This window comes from Pteronotus mesoamericanus, unplaced genomic scaffold, assembly GCF_021234165.1.
Source record: "Pteronotus mesoamericanus isolate MK-2021 breed Mesoamerican mustached bat unplaced genomic scaffold, CSHL_Meso_final contig_42, whole genome shotgun sequence".
Classification (NCBI taxonomy): domain Eukaryota; kingdom Metazoa; phylum Chordata; class Mammalia; order Chiroptera; family Mormoopidae; genus Pteronotus; species Pteronotus mesoamericanus.
Window position 1 is genome coordinate 11,675,188 of NW_026555157.1, and position 20,255 is coordinate 11,695,442.

General features: G+C 37.3%; 1 protein-coding gene across 1 annotated transcript in view; it reads right to left on the reverse strand.

Moving 5' to 3' along the window:
* ZPLD1 (zona pellucida like domain containing 1) overlaps positions 1-20,049 on the reverse strand; it is a 46,441-nt gene extending 26,392 nt beyond the window's left edge. Inside the window, exons 1-2 of the mRNA XM_054577242.1 lie at positions 20,007-20,049; positions 16,967-17,080 (exon numbers count right to left, since the gene is read on the reverse strand). Of these exons, the coding sequence (XP_054433217.1) occupies positions 16,967-17,072 (106 nt within the window). The 5' untranslated portion in view covers positions 17,073-17,080; positions 20,007-20,049. The remainder of the gene's footprint in view (positions 1-16,966; positions 17,081-20,006) is intronic.
* Between the last annotated feature and the right edge of the window lie 206 nt (positions 20,050-20,255).

The window sequence follows — 20,255 nt, forward strand, 5'->3', positions numbered from 1 at the left end:
TTTTTTTGAGAAATTATCTGATAGTTTTATGGGAATTCCCCTGTAGGCAACTAAATGTTTTTCTCTTGCTGCTTTTAAGATTCTCTCTTTATCTTTAACCTTTGGCATTTCGATTATGACGTGTCTTGGAGTGAGCCTCTTTCTGTCCATCATGTTTGGGACTCTCTGTGCTTCCTGGACTTGCATATCTATTTCTTTCACCAAATCAGGGTAGTTTTCTTTCATTATTTTTTCAAATAAGTTTCCAGTTGCTCTTTCTCTTTTCCTTCTGGTACCCCTATGATGCAAATGTTGGAATGCTTGAATTTGGCCCAGAGGCTGTTTACAGTATCCTCATTTTTTTTTTATTCTTGTTGTTCTGATTGGTTGTTTTTTTTTTTTTTTTTTTGCTTCCTTATGTTTCAAATCATTAATTTGATTCTCAGCTTCATCTACTCTACTGTTATTTCCCTGTATACTGTTCTCTATTTCAACTTGCATATCCTTCATTTCTGACTGGATCTTTTTTATGCTGCTGAGGTCCTCATTAAGTTTCTTGAGCATCCTTATAGCCAGTGTTTTGAGCTCTGCATCTGATAGATTTCTTATCTCCATTTTATTTAGTTCTTCTTCTGGAGGTTTGATCTGCTCATTCATTTGGCCCATGTTTCTTTGTCTCCTCACTTTAGCAGCCTCCCTGTGTTTGTTTCTATGTATTAGATAGAGGTGCTATGACTCTGTCTTGATAGCATGGCCTAATGTGGTAGATGTCCTATAAGGTCCAGTGGCACAGCCTCCCCTATCATCCAAACTGGGTACTTGATGTACACCCTTTTTGTGGGCTGAGTATAACCTCCTCTAGTAGTTGAGCCTTGGTTACTGTTGGCAGGTCAGTGGGAGGGATTTACACAGGCTAGTCAGCTGCAAGGACTAGCTGTGACCATTAACCACCAACCTTCGCCCTCCAAGGAGGATCAGCTGTACAGGAGCAGGGTGGTGGTGCTCTGATGTGTTCTGTAGCTGTCCACTGGGGATACATGCTCTGGGGTTTCCCAGGTGGTACAAGCGAAAGTCAGCCCCACATGTTTTTTGCCTGGGGCTACCCGACCTGAGTATACAGCAATTCGAGATGGCTACTACTAGTGCTGGACTTGGAGATTCCCAGGCAAAGTCAAGCTATAAATCTAGGCTAGTTGTCGCTAGTGCTGGGCCTGAGGCCCCTTAAACAGAGATATGGGGGCTGTGTACTTACTGAGGCTGGCTGATATTTGTTGGAGAGAATTTAGGGAGCTGTGAAGCATGAGCTAAGACCAGACATTCATATGGAAAAGCAGTTCAAGTGGGCCCATAAATTGGATGGAGGAGAACTTCTGGGAATCTCCAAGGCTGGCCAAACAGTGTTAGCCAGGTTGATGCAGTCTCAGATATGGTACTAGCCTGCCAGCTCTGTGGGGGGAGGGTTCAGAAAAGGGACAATGGCTTCTGTCCACCTTTCTATCTGGGAAAAAGCTGTCCCCCAGCTCTTGCCTTGACACCAGACACATCAGTTTTTCTCTGTATGCCTCCAGACCCTTTCAAGCTGCTACTCTGGTGCTGGAGCTCAAAGGAGGTGAGTCTGAGTTAGCCTGTGTGTGGGTTCTTTAAGAGGAACTGCTCGGGACTATAGAAGTTTCTTCCACTGACTCAATCTCTGCTGGCCTTGCAGCCAGAAGTTATGGGGGTTTATCTTCCTGGCACTGGAATCCTGGGCTGGGGGTTCCCAAGATACCTCTCCTGAATTTTTATCCACCACACATGGATGTGGGACCAGCCTGTTCCACATCTCCACTCCTCCTACCAGTCTGGATGAATGTGGTTTCTTTAATTCTGTAATTGTCAAACTTCCATTCAACTTGATTTCTGATGGTTCTAAGTGATGGTTGTTCTATATTTTATAATTTTGATGTGGTAGTTTGAAGAGGCAAGTTTTGCTTATCTATGTTGCCATCTTGACTGAATGTGGACCAATCCATGACTTTTTTTTGTCATTGAATTTATTGGGGTGACATTGGTTATAAAATTTTATAGGTTTCAGGTATACAATTCTACAATATATAATCTGTATATTGTATTATGTGTTTACTACGCCAAGTCAAGTCTCCTTCCAATACCATTCGTCTTCCCTTTTCTGCTGGGGACCACTTCGTGTGGTATCAGGAATTGTAGCCCCACACAAGTCAGGCTTGAAAGGGTCCTATAAGTCTCAGCCAGAAAACTGGGAACGCAGGAGGCAGACATGATCTGATGCTAGCACTGACTGTTCCTGTGGGGAATCTGGCCTAAAGAATGCATTGTTATCTACTAAGCTTACTCTGCTTTGCACTGCCCTGATAAGAAAAAACTAGATGTTTAAGCTCCAAGCAGAAGGAGTGAATTTCTGAATTCAGGAGACATACCTTAATAACCATCTGATGTCAGCATGTCTTACAGATCTTGACCTGAGGCAAATCTCTGTTCCTTCCATTGTTATCTATGGTCTCTCTCTGTTTTCTGTAAATGCAGCCTTTAAGCATTGATTGATAAGCTTTGCATGCATGCTGCATATCCCTGCACATATAGCTCTTAATAAAAGCCACTTCAGAGAAGGGCTAGGGTTATTCTCCTCCAGAGGGAAGCAACTTCCCCTTTTCTTGACAGCGCTTGGTGTCTGGAACAACTCACTATTTCATCCACAGTGAATCAGAGGACTCCGCAGGATGGGGTCACCACACTTTACCCTCTCCTACCTCCCTCTAGAGGAGGTTCCCTTTGGCAATCACCATACTGCTGTCTGGTCCGTGAATCTTTTCTTTTCCCCTTTGCATGATCCCTTTATCATTCTCACCCAGCCCACAGCTATCAGTCTATTCTCTGTTCCATGAATCTGTCTTTACTTTCTTACCCAGCCTCTAACTCCTCCCTTCTGACAGCTGTCAGTCTGTTCTCTGCATCCATGAGTCTGTCTCCACTTTGATATTTTATTTTGTTCATTAGATTCCACATATAGGTGAAATCATATGCTATTTGTCTTTTCCTTACTGGCTTATTTCACTTAGCATAATACTCTCCAGGTCCATCCATGCTGTCACAAAAGGTAAGGTTTCCTTCTTTTTTATCACTGAGTAGTATTCCATTGCATCAGTATACCATGGCTTCTTTATCCATTCATCTACTGATGGACCCTTGGCCTGCTTCCAAATCTTGGCTATTGTAAATAATGCTGCAATGAACATAGGACAAGGGTGTATTTTCAAATTAGTGTTTCAGTTTTCTTTGAATATATTCCCAGAACTGGAATTGCTGAGTCAGAGGCAGTTCCATTTTTAATTTTTTAAGGCAACATGACTTCTAGTTGATTCTCTTTACTAAAAGAATAGAGCTCATTTTAACAAAGGTTTATTGAGTGCCTACCAACTTCAAAATGCACCTTTTTCTAATGCATCTTAAATCCATGGATTTTTTCTCCATCCTCATGCTATCCTTTGACCCATGGTACCATTATCTTTCCCCTGAAATATTATATTAACTCCCTAATTGGTTATTCTATTTCCACTCTTAACTCCTGTCTTAGTACAGCTGTTAATACATGAATCCAATCATATCACCTCTTTGCACAGATCTTCAATAGCTTTTCACTTGGGCCAAATGTCCAAATCTTGACCCAGGTCCTCAGCCCTCTCTGTGATATGCCACCTGCCTGTCTCTGCATTCTCATTTCTCTTTACTATCCCCTTTGCTTCCTACATTTGTTTCATTGAAATCCTTCAAGTTCTTTTAAAATATTACACTGAGTGGTAGAGGCCAGAATAGCAGTCACTTCCTGGGGCCAAACTCTCTAGAATGAAAGAAACACAGAAATTTTAAGGGGTGATAAAATTGTTCTCCATCTTGATTTGCATAGGGCTTACAAGAGTGTACATTAAAATTTCAGGATGTACCATGAAAACTGTTGCATCTTACTGTGCATAAAATAGTCTGATAAACTACAGTGAGAATTTTTAGAAACCTAATATAGGTTTTACACACAAGGTCTTCAGTCAGTGCTCTTTCCTCTGCTTGGGATTCTCCTCTTATTCCCAGTCTTTGTCTGAATAACTCCTACTGTTCCTCCAGGTCTCAGATTTAATAGTCCTTTTCACAAAGACTTCCATGATTTCCAATCTAAATTATACCATTCTGTCGTAAGCTGTTATTTTTCCCAAGAATCATATATGCATTTTTATATTTGCCTTTTCATTAAACTTTTCATTAAAGCAGGAAACTATGATATTTGTCAATGCACTCCAGTGAGTATTTAATTAATTAATCACACACTGTACTGGAGCAACAGACTGCACTGAGGATTTACAAAGTAGCTGTCCTTGTTGTCATGTAGCTGACAGTCCATATGGAGAGACAGATGCGGCCCACATTATCAGAAGGATTGGGCAGAAAGCTATGGAATGGTGTAGAAAGTGAACCTCCTCCAGACCAGCTGGTTAGCTCCCAGAGAAGATGGCATTGAGCTGACTATGGAAGTATCAAAAGGAGTTAGCTACACAGTGTGAAAAATTTGTAATATGGAGGGGGTAGTGTAAATAATGACACAAGTGTGAAATATTCTCAGGCTGGTTGAGAGCAGGACGGTTCAGTCTTCATTACAGTCTAAAATGCAAATTAAGAAATGACAGGGAGTGAAAGCAACTGGCAAGGACACAGGCAAGGTCACAGGAAGCCTTTATGTATAAAATGGTCTCTGTAAAGGAACAGAATGGCCACCCAAGTGTTGCTTCAAATTCTCAGCCACTACACAGTCCACTAAGAACTCTCTTTATGCCCAGTGAAATAGAGAACTTGTATCATTGTGTTATTTGGCATATCATAAATGTATCGAAGTAAATACGTAACACTAAATGTTACAAAAGAGAATTATCATTAACTTAAATCAACTGACTTTAGCTTCTTCACCTCTCTTTGAGAGGAATTAATTGATGCTTACCATAGCTTTACGAATGGCAGTGATTACTTTGTCCAGATGTGGAGTTCTCTTTTCTTTTTAGCTTTATAAGTGAAGACTTGTAACCCCTGCAATGGAACTGAATTTGATACAAGTTGATCCCACTTGGAGATATGACAACAAACTAAAGGCTTTTTGCAGTGTAAGAAAAGAGCTCTGTTCAAATCCATGCTAACCCAGTTTTCTAAAGACTTTTCACTGCCCCTTCTGTGGAACATATTTTTTCCTGGTTGTAGTCACTAAAGGCATCCATTCAGCACAATTTTTCCATTTGTGAGGCTCCGAGGGGTAAAAATGTTGCTTCAAGTTGCCAATGGGCAATTTATGCCAAAAGTAGAGAATTGTTTTTAGAGACACTGAATATCAGAATTGAATTCAAATTAAAATAAAGAAATGTTCTTCCCTGGCTTAGAACTAATAACACCTAAATGAGGCTAAGTATTCCTAGCTTGCGATAGACTGAATAATTTTCATCTCATGTCAATACTGTTAAGTTTGAGAACATTTGCTTTTACTGGTGTCAGAATAGTTATTTCAATATTTTCATTATTACCTGGAATAATAAGGGCACAGATCAATGCAATTATTCAAATATTTGCACACATATTCTGCAATAAAACTAATATGGCAACACCCCCCAAATTTGGCTGTCGGCTTGTACCTGGTTCTGCAGCACAGTTGCTCAAAATGTTCCCTCAGCAATGATATAGAAAGTAAAATTCTGTATAATAAGCAATTCGGGGGGGGGGGGTCAGTGTATAATATAAAAAAAGAATGAGGTTCACAGGAACAGGGATTGAAAACACAAAATCAGTGCCATCAGTTTTATACAAGCTAAGGCTATTGGTTCTATTTATTTTTAAGAGCTAAACTACATGCTAAGCTAAAGACTGTTGGTTCTATTTATTTCAAGATCTAAACTACATGCTACTGCATGTCAACAAAAAATTCAAAGTATTTATTGTATACATGTTATATATTAGTGTCTGTGCTAGACTGTGAAGATAAACACATTATCAAGACTCCTTTATTTCAAGGAGCATGTGGTTGAGTAGAGGAGACAGAAGAAAACCAGATGATTATAATGCAGCCTGATAATGATACAATAGAGGTTTGTATACTGTGTTATACACAGCCATGACTTGGTAGGGCAGAGGTGTTTGGAAAGAATTATTGGGAGGAAATGAAATAGTTTCAACTGGCTAAATTTTATAAGAAATTGAATAAATGTTGTAATGAAGAGAAAGAGATGTTAAACTGATACTCAGGTTTCTAGCTTTAGTGACTGAGTGGATTATTAGGAAGGAAAAAGATAAGCTCAGTATTTGAGAGTCTCAGGTACATATGAGACAGTCAGAAAGAAATGTACAGCAGGTAGTTGGAAATATGAACCTAATATTTAGAGGATAGAAAAGAGTAAAAAAAATAAATTTGAGGATCATCAAATACTCAACATATCAATAACAATAATAAATGAACTACCCATGACAGCATTCAGATAAGAAGAGAAATAGGCTGAGAACCAAAATAATAATAATATTTATGTTTCCTTTAATGACACTCCTTCACTTCTCTGATGGACTATAATCATTCTCCTGTGCTCTTTCTTACATCAACATTAGTTGTGAGTCTACTATATTGTTTACATCATATCTGAGAATGGATATTTACTTTCTCACTAAACTATGAACTCATTGAAAGCTCTGTGTTTTCCCAGAGTGCCTAAGAAATGCTTAGGAAATGTTTACGAAAATATACTTGATTAAATTCTTTCACAAACAGCGTACATGGTTTCTAACTTTTTAATATTAAGTTCCAAGACACACAGGCCCCCAAAAAATATGTACACAATTAATAGGGATCTCTCTGGACTGTTTATGCAGAATTCATATTTCCTATCTGTACTCTGCAAACGGCCTGAGATGATTCTTGTTTTCAGAGTTTTAGACAAAAAATCCAAATCCTTAATGTCAGATATTTTCTGACTTCTAATTAAGAAAATTCAACCCATTAACTAATATAATAAATATTCATTAGTTGTTTGAGTACCTAACATTTTTAAATGCATTAGTTTTAGAGACAATTATCTTCCTTCATTATTAATAAATTTTTAAAAATTATTTCCCCTTAATAGTGATAGATTTGCTGATGCCTATTGTCATTAACAGCAAGCAAGTACACGACAGCCTCAGAGGCTGGCATAAGCACTGTGACTATGTAGTAACACAGAGCTAGCAAAACACCCTGAGCACCATGTCTAACCAGCACTTATACTTGACTGAGCATATGTATTACATAGTCTCATTAAAATGCAGATTCTGATTCAGTAGGTCTGTGTGGGGCCTCGTTTGCACATTTTTCACAGGGTCCCAGGTGATGCCAATGTTGCAAGTCTCTTAGGTAACCAGCTAAGTTCCTTAATCACAAATATATATATATATTTTTTGGACTGAGCAGAAGCTAACACTTAGGTAGATCCTATCTGGTAGGATTAAACACTCCCACCAAATGCTTACAAGAGGGAGAAATCAGGGACAGAAGAAAGAGAAAGAGAGAAAGAATCATGAAAGTTATAGATGCGTGTCGCCTTTCTCTTTTGTCTGAGGAACTAACTGGTGTTGGATCTCAATGAAAAATATTTTATGAAAAGCTTGGTGAGACTGAGCCCAAATAAGACTATTCTAGTGCTTAGGTGAATGTGTGAAACAAAATTGGAAATAGGGTTCTTCTTCTCCTACCCTCACCTCTGCTCCATTCCACAAACCATAGCAGTTTAATACCTGAAGGAACAAGACAGCCTCACGTGGCAGCCTTGCCCTGGGCACTCTCTGAAATTATGGGAGGAGACATGAGGAGAGGATGGGCGAGTCTATTGTGAGCAGAAGAAAGTTCTATGAGGTTCAGATGCAGGTATTCTCATGAATATGATTGCACCTGTATCCATGGTTTATATCTTAAAAGTAACATTGGTTCAAAATTGACAATATGAATCAAAATCTCTTCAATAGGAAGAGCCCTTTCTATATGCTGAAGAGTGCATTGCCTTGTAGTGCCATAGAAACCTCAGCTGGAAATAATTTACTTCCTGGTAGATATTCCAAAATTAGTATATACCATCTAATCAGAGTATGAGAGTAATTTAAATATCATTTTTGTTTCTATCTCTGTAGAATGAGAGTGGTAAACTTTGGTACTACATAAACAGAAGTGCTTAGAGAACAGATGCTATATATTCTTCTTCAAATCATTGTTTAAAGTTACTTTTCTTTTAAGTTTTTATAAAATATTGAGGTTTCATTGCTACATGAAATGGCAGCAGCTGATAAAGAATTCAAAGTGGATTAGAAATTTGTTTCCTCTCTATATTGAACAGGTTTCTTGCCACCTTCGTGTTTCCCAGCTGTTTCTCGTTAGCAAATGCAAGCTGTTGTTTTGAGTGCTGCGGGAACTTCATAGGCAGTGTGAGGCAAACTTCACAGACTTATATTCACACTTCTCCAAGCCGAGAGTTTGGTCATCTTTTTCAGGAAGGAAAAAGCATGTGGAGTTTACTTATACAAGCAGAGGAAGTGAAAAATTCATGCAATAAAGAACTTTGTTATTAAAATAAAGAAGGGTCAGGACTCTGCATTATTCAGTCATTGAGCTTGCTAACTAATTGCTCTTCTCTCCACTGCACTTTATCACTGTGGGTTAATCAAGATGTGATCGGCAGTTGCTGCCCAGGTCAGTTCTTCTGCCTCATCTGGTGCTGTAATTGCCATCCTAGGTACAAAACAAGAAGCAGGCATCTTCTTCGCAGCTTGAAAGACCAAAACATGACTACAGAGGAGAAGGCGGGAGAATTGGGCTTTCTTATCTACACAGAGGGCCAGAACATTTTCCCTAGGATAACCGTTCTGTTATCTGTTCCGACTTTATCTTGGGGCAAAGAACAAAGTGATGGTTAAGCAAAGCCTAACACAAAATTAGACATTTCATTTTGCTTGACCCACCCAAGAATGATATTGATTAAATGTGTAATTCTCTATTTTATTTCCTGTGGAACACTAGTGTTCACTTAAATGTTTTTTCCCCCTTGTGATGAGAACTTTCAGGATTTACTCTCTTCACACATTTCAAATACACCAAAGAGCAATCTTAGCTATCATCACCACAATGTACATTACATTCCTAGTACTTATTTATTGTGTAACTGGAACTTTGTACTTTTTAATCACTTTCATTCAATTCTCTCACTCTTCACTCTCACCTCTACTAACCACAAATCTGGTCTCTTTTTTTTGAGTTTTGTTTTTTTTCTTTTTGCTTGCTTGTTTGGTTTTAAGATTCCACACAAAAGTGAGATCATACAGTATTTGTCTATTTATCTTTCTCTGTCTGACTTATTTCACTTAGTATAATGCCCTCAAGTTTCATCCATGTTGTCATAAATGGCAGGATTTTCTTTTTTTTTTAATAGCTGAATAGCATTATATTGTGTATATTTATATATCACAACTCTTTATCCATTCTTCTGTTGATGCACACTTGGGTTGTTTCCATGTCTTGATTATTTTAAATAATGATGCAGTAATCATTGAGGTGCAGATGTTTTTGACATAATGATTTTGTTTCTTTCAAATATATACACAAAAATAGAATTGCACATAATATAGTGGTTTTATTTGCAATTTTTTAAGGAACCTCCATATTGTTTTCCATATTGTTTCCCATTAACAGTGCAAAAGCATTCTTTTTTTCTACAACCTTGTCAGCATTTGCTGACTCTTGTCTTTTCAATGATAGTCATACTAACAGATATAAAGTGATATATCATTATGATTTTGCTTTTCATTTCCTTTATGATTAATGATGTTAAACATATTTTCATTTACCTGTTCAACATCTGTATGTCTTTTTTGGACAAAAATATTTATTCAGGTATTTGGCCCATTTTTAATTGGACTATTTGGCTGTTTGCATACATCACTGTTTAAACTTAGTATTGAAAGTGCACTTTTAGGCATCAGGGTTTGATAGAAAGAGTCCTAGGTTTTGTTTGTTTGTTCATTTGTTTTAATTTATCTTTGTCAATCGCTAACTTTGCAGCATTAGACAAATTCTATTCTTCAATTTTCTCATCATAAAATAAGGATAAATAAATTATTTTTGTTTTCTTGACATTCTCTCCATAATTTCCAAGTGCACTTAAAAGAAAAAAAACCCTGCAAAACTATTATTCCCTGAAGCATTTCAGATCTTGCTCCCTGGCATCTGCCATTAGTTTGGCTCAAATATAAACTCTGATAAAAATTCTCAAAAAGATGGTGTCATATGTTTGTTATAAGAAATAAAAGACAGAATTATGTAATGTGACTAGCATGCAATATGTGGAACCTATTATTTTCTTTCTTATTCATGATATTTGAAATAGAATACAAAATGATCATTTATATAACACTGACTTACATTCAATTTCCCACGGCCGATTAGTTCACAATAAAACAGTGTCTGGCCACATAGTTTTTGGTACCATAAACGTAATTTCTCCTTGAGTGTGTCTTTATCATGAAAGACTTCTTTTCAGGTCTGAAAGTTTAGGCTAACCCTTATAAACTATCATCTTCCCCCCGAAAAGAGGCTAGTTCCAAAATATACCCATCAGTTGCAGAGATCATATGCATTTATCTGTATGTTTCACTCTGGCCAAATAATTCCTGGGTACCCTAAAAGTCAACTGTGGTTTGAGTTTTATGCTGGGAAGAGCACAACTTATAATGATAGTGGGGCATATGTTTATTCCCTGCGGTTAGCTTGGAAAGCCAAGAGTTAACTACCTTAAAATTAAATATTATCCCTTTAAATTTGAAATGAATTAGACCATGGTGTTTCCTTTGACTCAAGGATAAATGCCATAGAAATTAAATAAAATAGTTCTAACGTCATGAAACACAAAGGTCAGATGGGGTGAGATGATCACTCTCATCATTATTAGCATTACTTTGCATTTAGATAGCCCCTCTCCTATGCTAGACTTATTCTCATTCTATCCCACTGCTTAGCATCTGCACAGCTTGTGAAGCTCCTGATGACACAGGGGTGATCCTGATATGGAAGAGGAGAGTAAGTCAAGACGGGTGTGTGCAATTAACCTTCAGGCTTTATTTGTTCACTCCGGTCTTTTGCAAACAACCTGCGAAAATGGACTTAATTCACAATAATGCACATATAAAATTAAAGCCTCTCCTGGAAATTCTGATTTATCTGGATTTCAAATTTTTTAATATAAATTGTAATTGTGTGTGTGTGTGTGTGTGTGTGTGTGTGAGTTTAAAAAGTTTGGATATTTGTTGTCCAAGCCAGACAGTACAAAAACTGCTAGCATATATGAAGTCAAATACAAATTAAAAATAAGAGGCTTAATTCTCCCTGTTAAAAATAAAGGAAAAGACTTCTCCCTTTCTTAGATCATGTACAGCAGGAAACTGGATGATGGTGTAAAGAAGGGGCAGGGACTAGTCAAAGAACATGTATGAATGATGCACGGACATGGACAGCAGAGTGGGGATGGACTGTGGGGGTGGGAAGGGGGGGACCGTGGGATGGGTGGGGGGGGAACGGGGAAAAATTGGGACAGCTGTAATAGAATAACAGTAAAAAATTGATAAAAAAAGACTTGTAAGTACTTTCTCCTTTCCTTGAAATATATATAAATCCTATGGCATATTAGACAGGTCTTTTGTCAGCTTTATGACATAAAAATGTCTTTTTTGCGGGCTTGGGAAGCATTTTTTGGAAATCCAAGCATTAAGGAAGAGAGCACCCTGGTGGGAGCATGGGAGCCTAATTTCAGTGGGATCCTTGCTCCAAATAGCAAAAGTACCTCTTTTCATAAAGACATGAGAATTTTATTTTTCCTCTGGATAAAGCCAATATGCTAACAAAATTACCGAGTAATTTTATGATAAACTATATGTGACAAATGGTGCTGTCAAGTCCTCTTACTCCAGGACTAGTTATTGTTTATCTTGAAAACATATCCGTAATGGGTTGCATCTGCTTAGCTATATAAAAGAATGAGATTTCTTTCTGTCTTTGCAGCCTCTTAGTGGGTTGCCTCTAATAAACACCACATTCTGGTTTAATGCTAATTCAATGATAAAAGTATTTTCATCCACTATTGTTGTGGAGAGGATTTCTGGATTGAAAGATTTTGTTTTTATGTTTCCCCAATACATTACTGAGTTATTAATTGAAACAATGGACTCAAGAAAATAATACTTTGTCAGTTGTTCTTAACCATAAATGTATATTTGACTCATCTGTGTGGTTTAAATATTTAAAAAAAAATTTAAATTGATTTTGAGAGGAGAGAGAGAGAGAGAGAGACTCATGCATTGATGTGCCCTGACTAGGGATTAAACATGCACTCTTGGAACATCTGGGGTGATCCTCCAACCAACTGAACCATCTGGCCATGGCATCTGCAGGGTTTAAAATGCAGATTCTCAGCACCATATTCAGAGATTCTGCCTCTACATATTTTAGGTGAAGTATTGGTGTCCATGCTTTTAACAATTATCCCAGGTGATTTTGATGCAGGTGTTAGTGGGCACCACTGTAAGTGGATGTTTTAACATAATTTTAAAATTTACCATATGAAAAATTCTTCCTTTTACTGTCTGAGTCACTCCCTAACTCATTTACATGTTTTATTTATTTTTACAAGTACATAATGATAGCATCAGCTAATCGTCTCTGGTAAGCAATCCATTTACATTTTGGCTTTCTTTTTCATCCATAACAGAATGAGGCTTGATCACCATTCCCAGGCCCTGGCCAGGGCTCTGGCCTATCATTCTCAAGAGAGCCTCTGCCTCCCACTTGACTGTGGAGATCAAAGCAATTTATAGACTCAACACAATCCCCATTAGAATGACCAATGATATATTTCACAGATATAAAACAAACATTTCAAAAATTTATATGGAACCATAAATGACCCCTATAGCCAAAGCAATTGTGAGAAAGAAGAACAAAGTAGGAAGTATCACAATACCTGACATCAAACTATATTACAAGGCCTCTGTAATCAAAGCAGTCTGGTATTGGTATAAGCACAGACACATAGATCAATGAAACAGAACAGAGAGCCCAGACATAAACCTATGTCCTATGGTCAATAAATATTCAACAAAGGGGACATGAGCTTAAAATGGACTAAAAATAGCCTCTTCAATAAATGGTTCTCAGCGAGCTGGACAGGTACATTAAAAAAATGAAACTAGACCACCAACTTACACCATACACCAAAATAAACTCAAGGTAGATAAAAGTCTTAAATATATAAGTCATGATACCGTAAAAGTCCTAGAGGAAAACGTAGGTGATAGAAGATTAGATATTCCACACAACAATATCTTTGCCAATATATCTCCTAGGTTAAAGGATATAGGAAAGAATAAACAAATGGGAATAATCTAATAAAAAGCTTTTGCACGGCTAAAGAGAACATCAGCAAAAGAAAAGGGAACCAATTGTATGGGAAAACATTTGTCAATAATACCTCAGACAAGGGTTTGATCTCCAAAATATATAAAGAACTATCACAACTACATGCCAGGAAGACCAACAATCCAATTTAAAAAAATGGGCAAAGAACCTGAATAGACACTTCTCCAAGGAGGACATACAGAGGGCCCATAGGCATATGAAGGGATGTTCAAAGTTCCTTAATTAAGTTTAAAACCACTATAAGATATCACCTTATGCCCGTCAGAATGGCCATCATTAACTAATCAACAAAAAACAAGTGCTGGTGAGGTTGTAGAGAAAAGGGTACCCTAGTACACTGTTGGTGGGAACGCAGATGGGTACAGCCACTGTGGAAAACAGTATGGAATTTCCTCAAAAAAATTAAGGATGGAACTGCCTTTTGATCCAGTGATTCCATTGCTGGGATTATGTGCTAAGAATCCTGAAACACCAGTTCAAAAGAACTCATGCATCCTTATGTTCATTGCAGCATTATTTACAATAACCAAGTGCTGGAAACAGCCTAAGTGCCCATCGGTAAATGAGTGGATCATAGAACTGTGGTACATTTATACAATGGAATACCACACAGCAGAAAGAAAGAAGAAACTCTTACCCTTCGCAACAGCATGGATAGAACTAGAGAGCATTATACCAAGTGAAATAAGCCAGGGGGTGAAAGACAAATACCATATGATATCACCTAAAAGTGGAACCTAATCAACAAAACAAACAAGCAAGCAAAATATAAACAGAGACATGGAAATAAAGAACAAACGGACAGTGACAACAATGGAGAGGAGCGGGGGATAAAGGGGAAAGAAGGGGAAGGCTCTAGTTAAGGAACGTGTATAAAGGACCCATGGACATGGACAACAGGTTGGGGATTGACTGAGGGAGGGGCGTGGGGAGTGGGCAGAGTAAGGGAGATCCAGGGGCAAAAAAATGGGACAACAGTAATGAACAACAGAAAAAGAAAAGAAAAAGACAATTAGCATCTCTCAAGTGCCTGTGCCTTGTATTTCTCCTTCTCTCCTAAATCAAAGAAACAACTACTATTTTTTCAAGATTAACTCCTCCAATTATACCTTAAATCTCTTCCACATTTTATTTCCTCATTACCTCAATTATTTCATTATTATTCCAAATCTCTGAATATTTTCTCTTTGCCAATGTATATGCTCAGGTGTCTCTAGTCCTCTAATCCTTTCTTCTCATCTAAATAGCTGAGTCAGTTTACTCCTTTTCCTTCACCACCAAAGTTATTTAGCTAGTAGTCTATTTTCATACCTTTCATTTTCCTATTCCCCCACTTCTTGCTCACTTACTGCACAAGGATTCAGCTCTCACATAACTATTTTCATTTTCAAACTCTCTCCTCGGACCCAAGTCGATTATTTCCTACTGCTGGATGGAGGCTGCCACTTTAAGTTTTAAAAGCACCCCAGATTTATTTTTTCCAAACCCAAACTTTCTTTCCAAAATATGGAAGAGGCCTATACTTTTGTTTTCAGTTAAGAGTAGCAACCTCCAGTTACTCAAGTTCAAAAGTTCCTCTAGTCTTCTCTTTCTCTCACCTCCCAAATCGAATACAAGTCCTCAAGTGCTAATGAGTCCACCACAGGGTGTCTCTTAATAGCTCTCCCCTTCTTCTGCTCCCACTGCCACTGGCTTTGTGGTACTTCTCTCTCCCTCTGATCTCTCTGAACATGGTTCTATACTTTTCCCAAGGTCAGCTTTCTCAAACAAAATATAACCTCGTCAAACCCTTAAACAGGTGTGTTTAAAAAGACTCAATGGCTCTTCATTGCCTATAAAATAAAGACAAAACACTCTTATTACACAAATAACAAACCAAGTAATCTTGTTAAAACAATTGAATTTGATGACTCAAACCTCTAGCTCTAATTAGTTTATAGGATATATAGGAAAGGAGGAACATGTTAAATGACATGTCAGAATTGCAGTCAACCACATCCAGAGTGTCAGAGTTACACAAAACAAATGACCAAATTACGTAAAGAGATAGATGGCATTTTAGAAAAGCAAAGGACAGAGAGTGTCTGTCATACACTAAAATAGGTGCAAGACATTTATTAACAAATGTGATGTTTTAGAAGCAAAGTATTAGATAAGTATTATATGATATTAAAGAATTGTTAAGTTTACTGATTGTACACATGAAGTGTAATGATTTTTAAATTCTTTTTAATTATACATATATTATATAATGCATGCATATACATTCATTTTAAAATATTCCAAAGATGGGGGTGGTAAGAAGGACAGAAAGATAATACAAAATTTATAAATTTTGATAATTGGTAAAGCTGATAATCAATATGGTACACTTTTTATTAATTTCTACTTCTGTATATGTTTGAAACTTTCCAAAATAAAAAAAAGGAAAACACAAGCAAACAAAAAACATTCATCATTTCCAGTGTTCAAAACCATTAATAAACCTGCTTTAGCATACCTTTCTGAACTTACCTTTACACATTCCTATCCTGACCTTGGTATTTTACTTAATTTGCCAAGCACTTGCATTCTAGGTCTGGGTTCATGGAGGGACATCGCTACACACTTTGGACTTTATTCTGGAATGAGCCCGATTACCTCTCTGCAGATAAGCTAGAAATCTCACATCAACTTTGTAACAACCTACTGATTGCTCTATGCAGGTGTGTTGTTGGCCCTGTCACTCTGGGCATAGGAGAGCTGGCAGGTTTGGAGAATATCAGTTGTTGCAGAAGGCATTTCAGTTTGCATGGCAGACTTGAAAAAGTAGTTTCAGATTGTATAACTTTGATTTTGAAATGTTGTTCTGTGGTTTTATAATTTTATCTGATATGAAATAATGGATACTTAAATGAATCATTCAATTACCCCTCACTGAGTGCAGATTTTAGGAACCTGAGAACATGCGTATCATATGGACAAAATCTCGTATCTGTCACCTTATTGATGGGTTGCAGTGAAATGCACTCTAAAGCTGGCCTTTTACTTTAGTGGCGACTAGCATTTTATTGAAATGGTATTTTTTGAACCTTGCACAATCCTTCATAATCACTTTCTTAAGTGTTATTCCTAAATAAGTCTATTAACAAATAAGCAGTTTTGAGAGTCTGAATTAACTTATGAGAAAAAAAAGGTATAAGTTATGCAAATTTTGAATGGATTTAGCCTCTCCCAACTTCATCACCCACTAGTCAATATTTTTCACATTTGTGAGAAGCCAGTATAACGATATTAACAATGATGAACACTTTGTATGTTAATGTGGATATAATTAACAACTCCAGAAAAATGTCTTTTGTCATTTACCATTTGTTAATATCCACTTAATATAGAGGGATACCCACCCCATTTTTCAGATGCATTTAAATGATTTACTTTTCAGATGTAATAACTCTTTCCAGATACAATTACAGAAAAGATTAGGCCCAGACTTACCAGGAAATCTACTGTGGAGGTTGGCATCACAGTTATAGCCATTGAACTGAGCAGACCCCGGAAGCACTCTAATTGTTAGAAGCAACAGCAACCATATCTGTTCCATTGCAAAACCTAGAAAAGAGTTACTTATGTGGACATCACCAGCTTTCACTCCTACATGCTGGAAAGATTGAGGCTATTCTCAACTCACTGGTAGATAGGCAAGCAAACAATATTCATGTAGTCAAAGCTCATTAAAAGCCTAAACCTTCTAAGAAATAATTATTAGCAATGAGGCAGAGATTTTTGGTTATGATATTTCAAAATTATTTTCATTCTTTCGCTTCAGTTTGCTAACGGTGAAAAAGCCAGGTTTTTATAAAGAAGATCTAGGTATAAAATTTGTAAAATAAAAAAATTGTTTATTATAAATAGGAAGAACTCAAACCAGGTATTCGGCAGGTTGGAACAGCATAGTTAGTGAGACTGAACAATTCAGAGGCAACTCTGCCCTTCATAACACCAATATGCATAAAGGCAGAGGAATTTAACACTCAATACTCGACTCTCAGAGAATCCTGATATTCTCAATGACCAAACAATGTCAGAAAAAAATGTCCCCTCAGCAAAGGAATTCCAGACTGCTGCTACTTCTCCAAATTGATGGTTTGTGTATCATATTGTTGGGAACCACAGGAATAAAGCAAAAGGAAGAACAGAGAAGCACTATGTGTGGAACGGCACCATGGCTCCTCTGATGCCTGTTCATTGGTGGGTAATAGGGATTGATGTAAACATAGGAAAACCTTGAATTCTTAGAAAAAAGTAAAAGGTGATTTTTAGTTGTCAATGTGGGTTGAATAAACAAATATAAATTGACTTTCATACTCAGATACCTTCCAGTCTAGTGTTTAATTTCTTTTTCCCCTCAGTGCCTTTTTATCAGCCTGTTAAAGTTAAAACACCTTCCAGGAGCACCCACTGTATTCTTATGGTCTGTTCACTAAAAGAAAAAAAAAGTCTTTTGGGTTGGTGGTTTATGCATAAAAAGCAAAAATAAAATAAAATTGTAAGTGGTTTGTGCAAATAATTTAGTGTACTTTAAAAGCTTGAGGTTTGGGGGAGAAAATTATGTTTTAGATGTTCTTAAAGATCTTCCCTTGGATGATTAATCAAGTCTTTGGCAAAAGGAAGGAAATATATCTTGCTTTTGAATCATCATTTTAATATAACAAGTTTATGGTGAACGAAGTCACTTTGGTGAGGATGTGGGAAAGGAAGGCATGATTTGATGCTCAAAAATAGACTGCAAAAATATTAACTCAACAGGGGCTTCCTTCCTTCAGTGTTATAACATACCACTCAGGCACAGACCTAATGACTTTTGGGAGAAGAGCCACATGTCTGGTTAGTTCTCCCTCTCCAGGACAGTCCCTAAACAAAAGGCTTACACAAGTGGCTCACCCAGGCCCTGGCTGGATTGGCCACACCTGTGCCTTCATTGTCTAGCTCCTCGAGACATGTCAGATAGATTGTCAGTTCTGCCCTATTGGAGACTTTGGAAGACTAGTGGAAAAACAGCGACTTGTTTCTAAGTGGGACATTAAACCCCCTCCACATCTCTCTTAGCGCTGCCACGCCCTTCTTGTGATGGGCGCCCTTAATTCCCAGAGGCATTGGAGAGTCTAGCCCCACATTGTTGTCTTCACTCTAGAGCTGTCTCCCACCCCTAGGGATTCACAGAGTAAGAAATTTTCCATGGTGAGTTATTTTATTGTTCTAAAATGTTTTCTAGTTTTTATATGCTCTGATAAAAGTAACATTTACTGAGTGTACACTGTATACATGGAAGGCACTGTATGCCAGTACATTTATCTATAGTCTCTCATTCGTATTCCTTATCATAACTAGATGATATTGGAATTGTCACTCCAGGTACAGAGAAAGAAAAATAAGTCTTAGGAAGTTTAAATGACATGGAAAATATATTGAGGAACTAGAATTCAACCTCAAGTCTTTCAGATGACACAAACTACCTAAATATTTGTTACTAAATAAATTCAGTGGGTATTTTTTTGGATGTCAGTTATCATTATTTTCTTTAGATTTTTAAGTTATGCACTCTTTAATAGGTATTCTCAGCTAAAAATGAATAAAATTCTTATGTAATATGCTTAATAGATGTATTATATAATATGGGCATAAGAGGGAGAAAGTTATTTTTTAAAAGGGAAAGGAAGACTTCTTTGTGAAAAGAGTGAGAATTATTATTATAGACTAAACTGGATACATCTGCGTTTACCAAAAATGGATGAGAAACTCAAGCTATTTGAAATAGCCTACTGACAGCAATAGCAAGTGTTAGCTTTACCACCTTAGATCTGATCTGAGCTTGTCCAAAAGAGGTATGTCTGTCCCCTTCACACTATGAACAGGACCTCCAGCACTGTCATGGACACTTAACCCTTAATAAATATTTGTAATGAAAAGAAAGTAGAAGTAGAAGGCAGCTTGCTTTAACAGAAATACATTGACTGTTATATCAGCAGATATGGATTCAAATCTGCCCTCAGCCATTTGCTAGATTTGTCATTTGAAAATCAAGATGGTGAGTAGAACATAGCATAGTCTGTACATACAGAAAGTATTAAAACATTAGTTTCAGGGCGACCACACAGTGATGTGCAAGTTGTACCCTGCACAAGGGCATAAGGGAGAGAGATGGTGACAAGGCCTTTGTTCCTTTGGCTAAGCCACGTGATCTGGAGCTTGCCTGCTTGACACAGAGGTGTCCCAAGGACAAGTGGCAGTCCTGATTAGTTAAATCACATGATTGCATTGACAATGTTATTTGTTTTGGTCTGTGTTTGAGCATTAAGATACACTAAGCAGGGTGTTTTTAAAAGACACCCACGTGTCTCGTATAGGCAGTATCCACATGTTGGTCCCTAGAACATTGGCAGTACTTATGGTATTTTCAAGACTTTGAGAGTCTCTTTATATTCCACCCACAACTTAGGACAAAATGTTGAACTATTACCTTGCAAACTTCTGTTACCAATCCTATCTCTGTCATTTCCCCTGCACCTAGAAAATCTGAGCATCAACTCACACTAGCAAGCTTGGGGGTGCTACCTTGCAACAGTGGCTGAAGTTCTTTTCTGAAATAAGATTGCTTGGGATTTGGGGACTATGTTGAGACTCTCATCAAAACATAATGTCCTGTTTGCTTGGACTGCCTACTTCCTGGGCAGATGCAGTTCTAGGCATAGTACTACAGTTTTGATCTGGCTTAAAAATCTTAGGT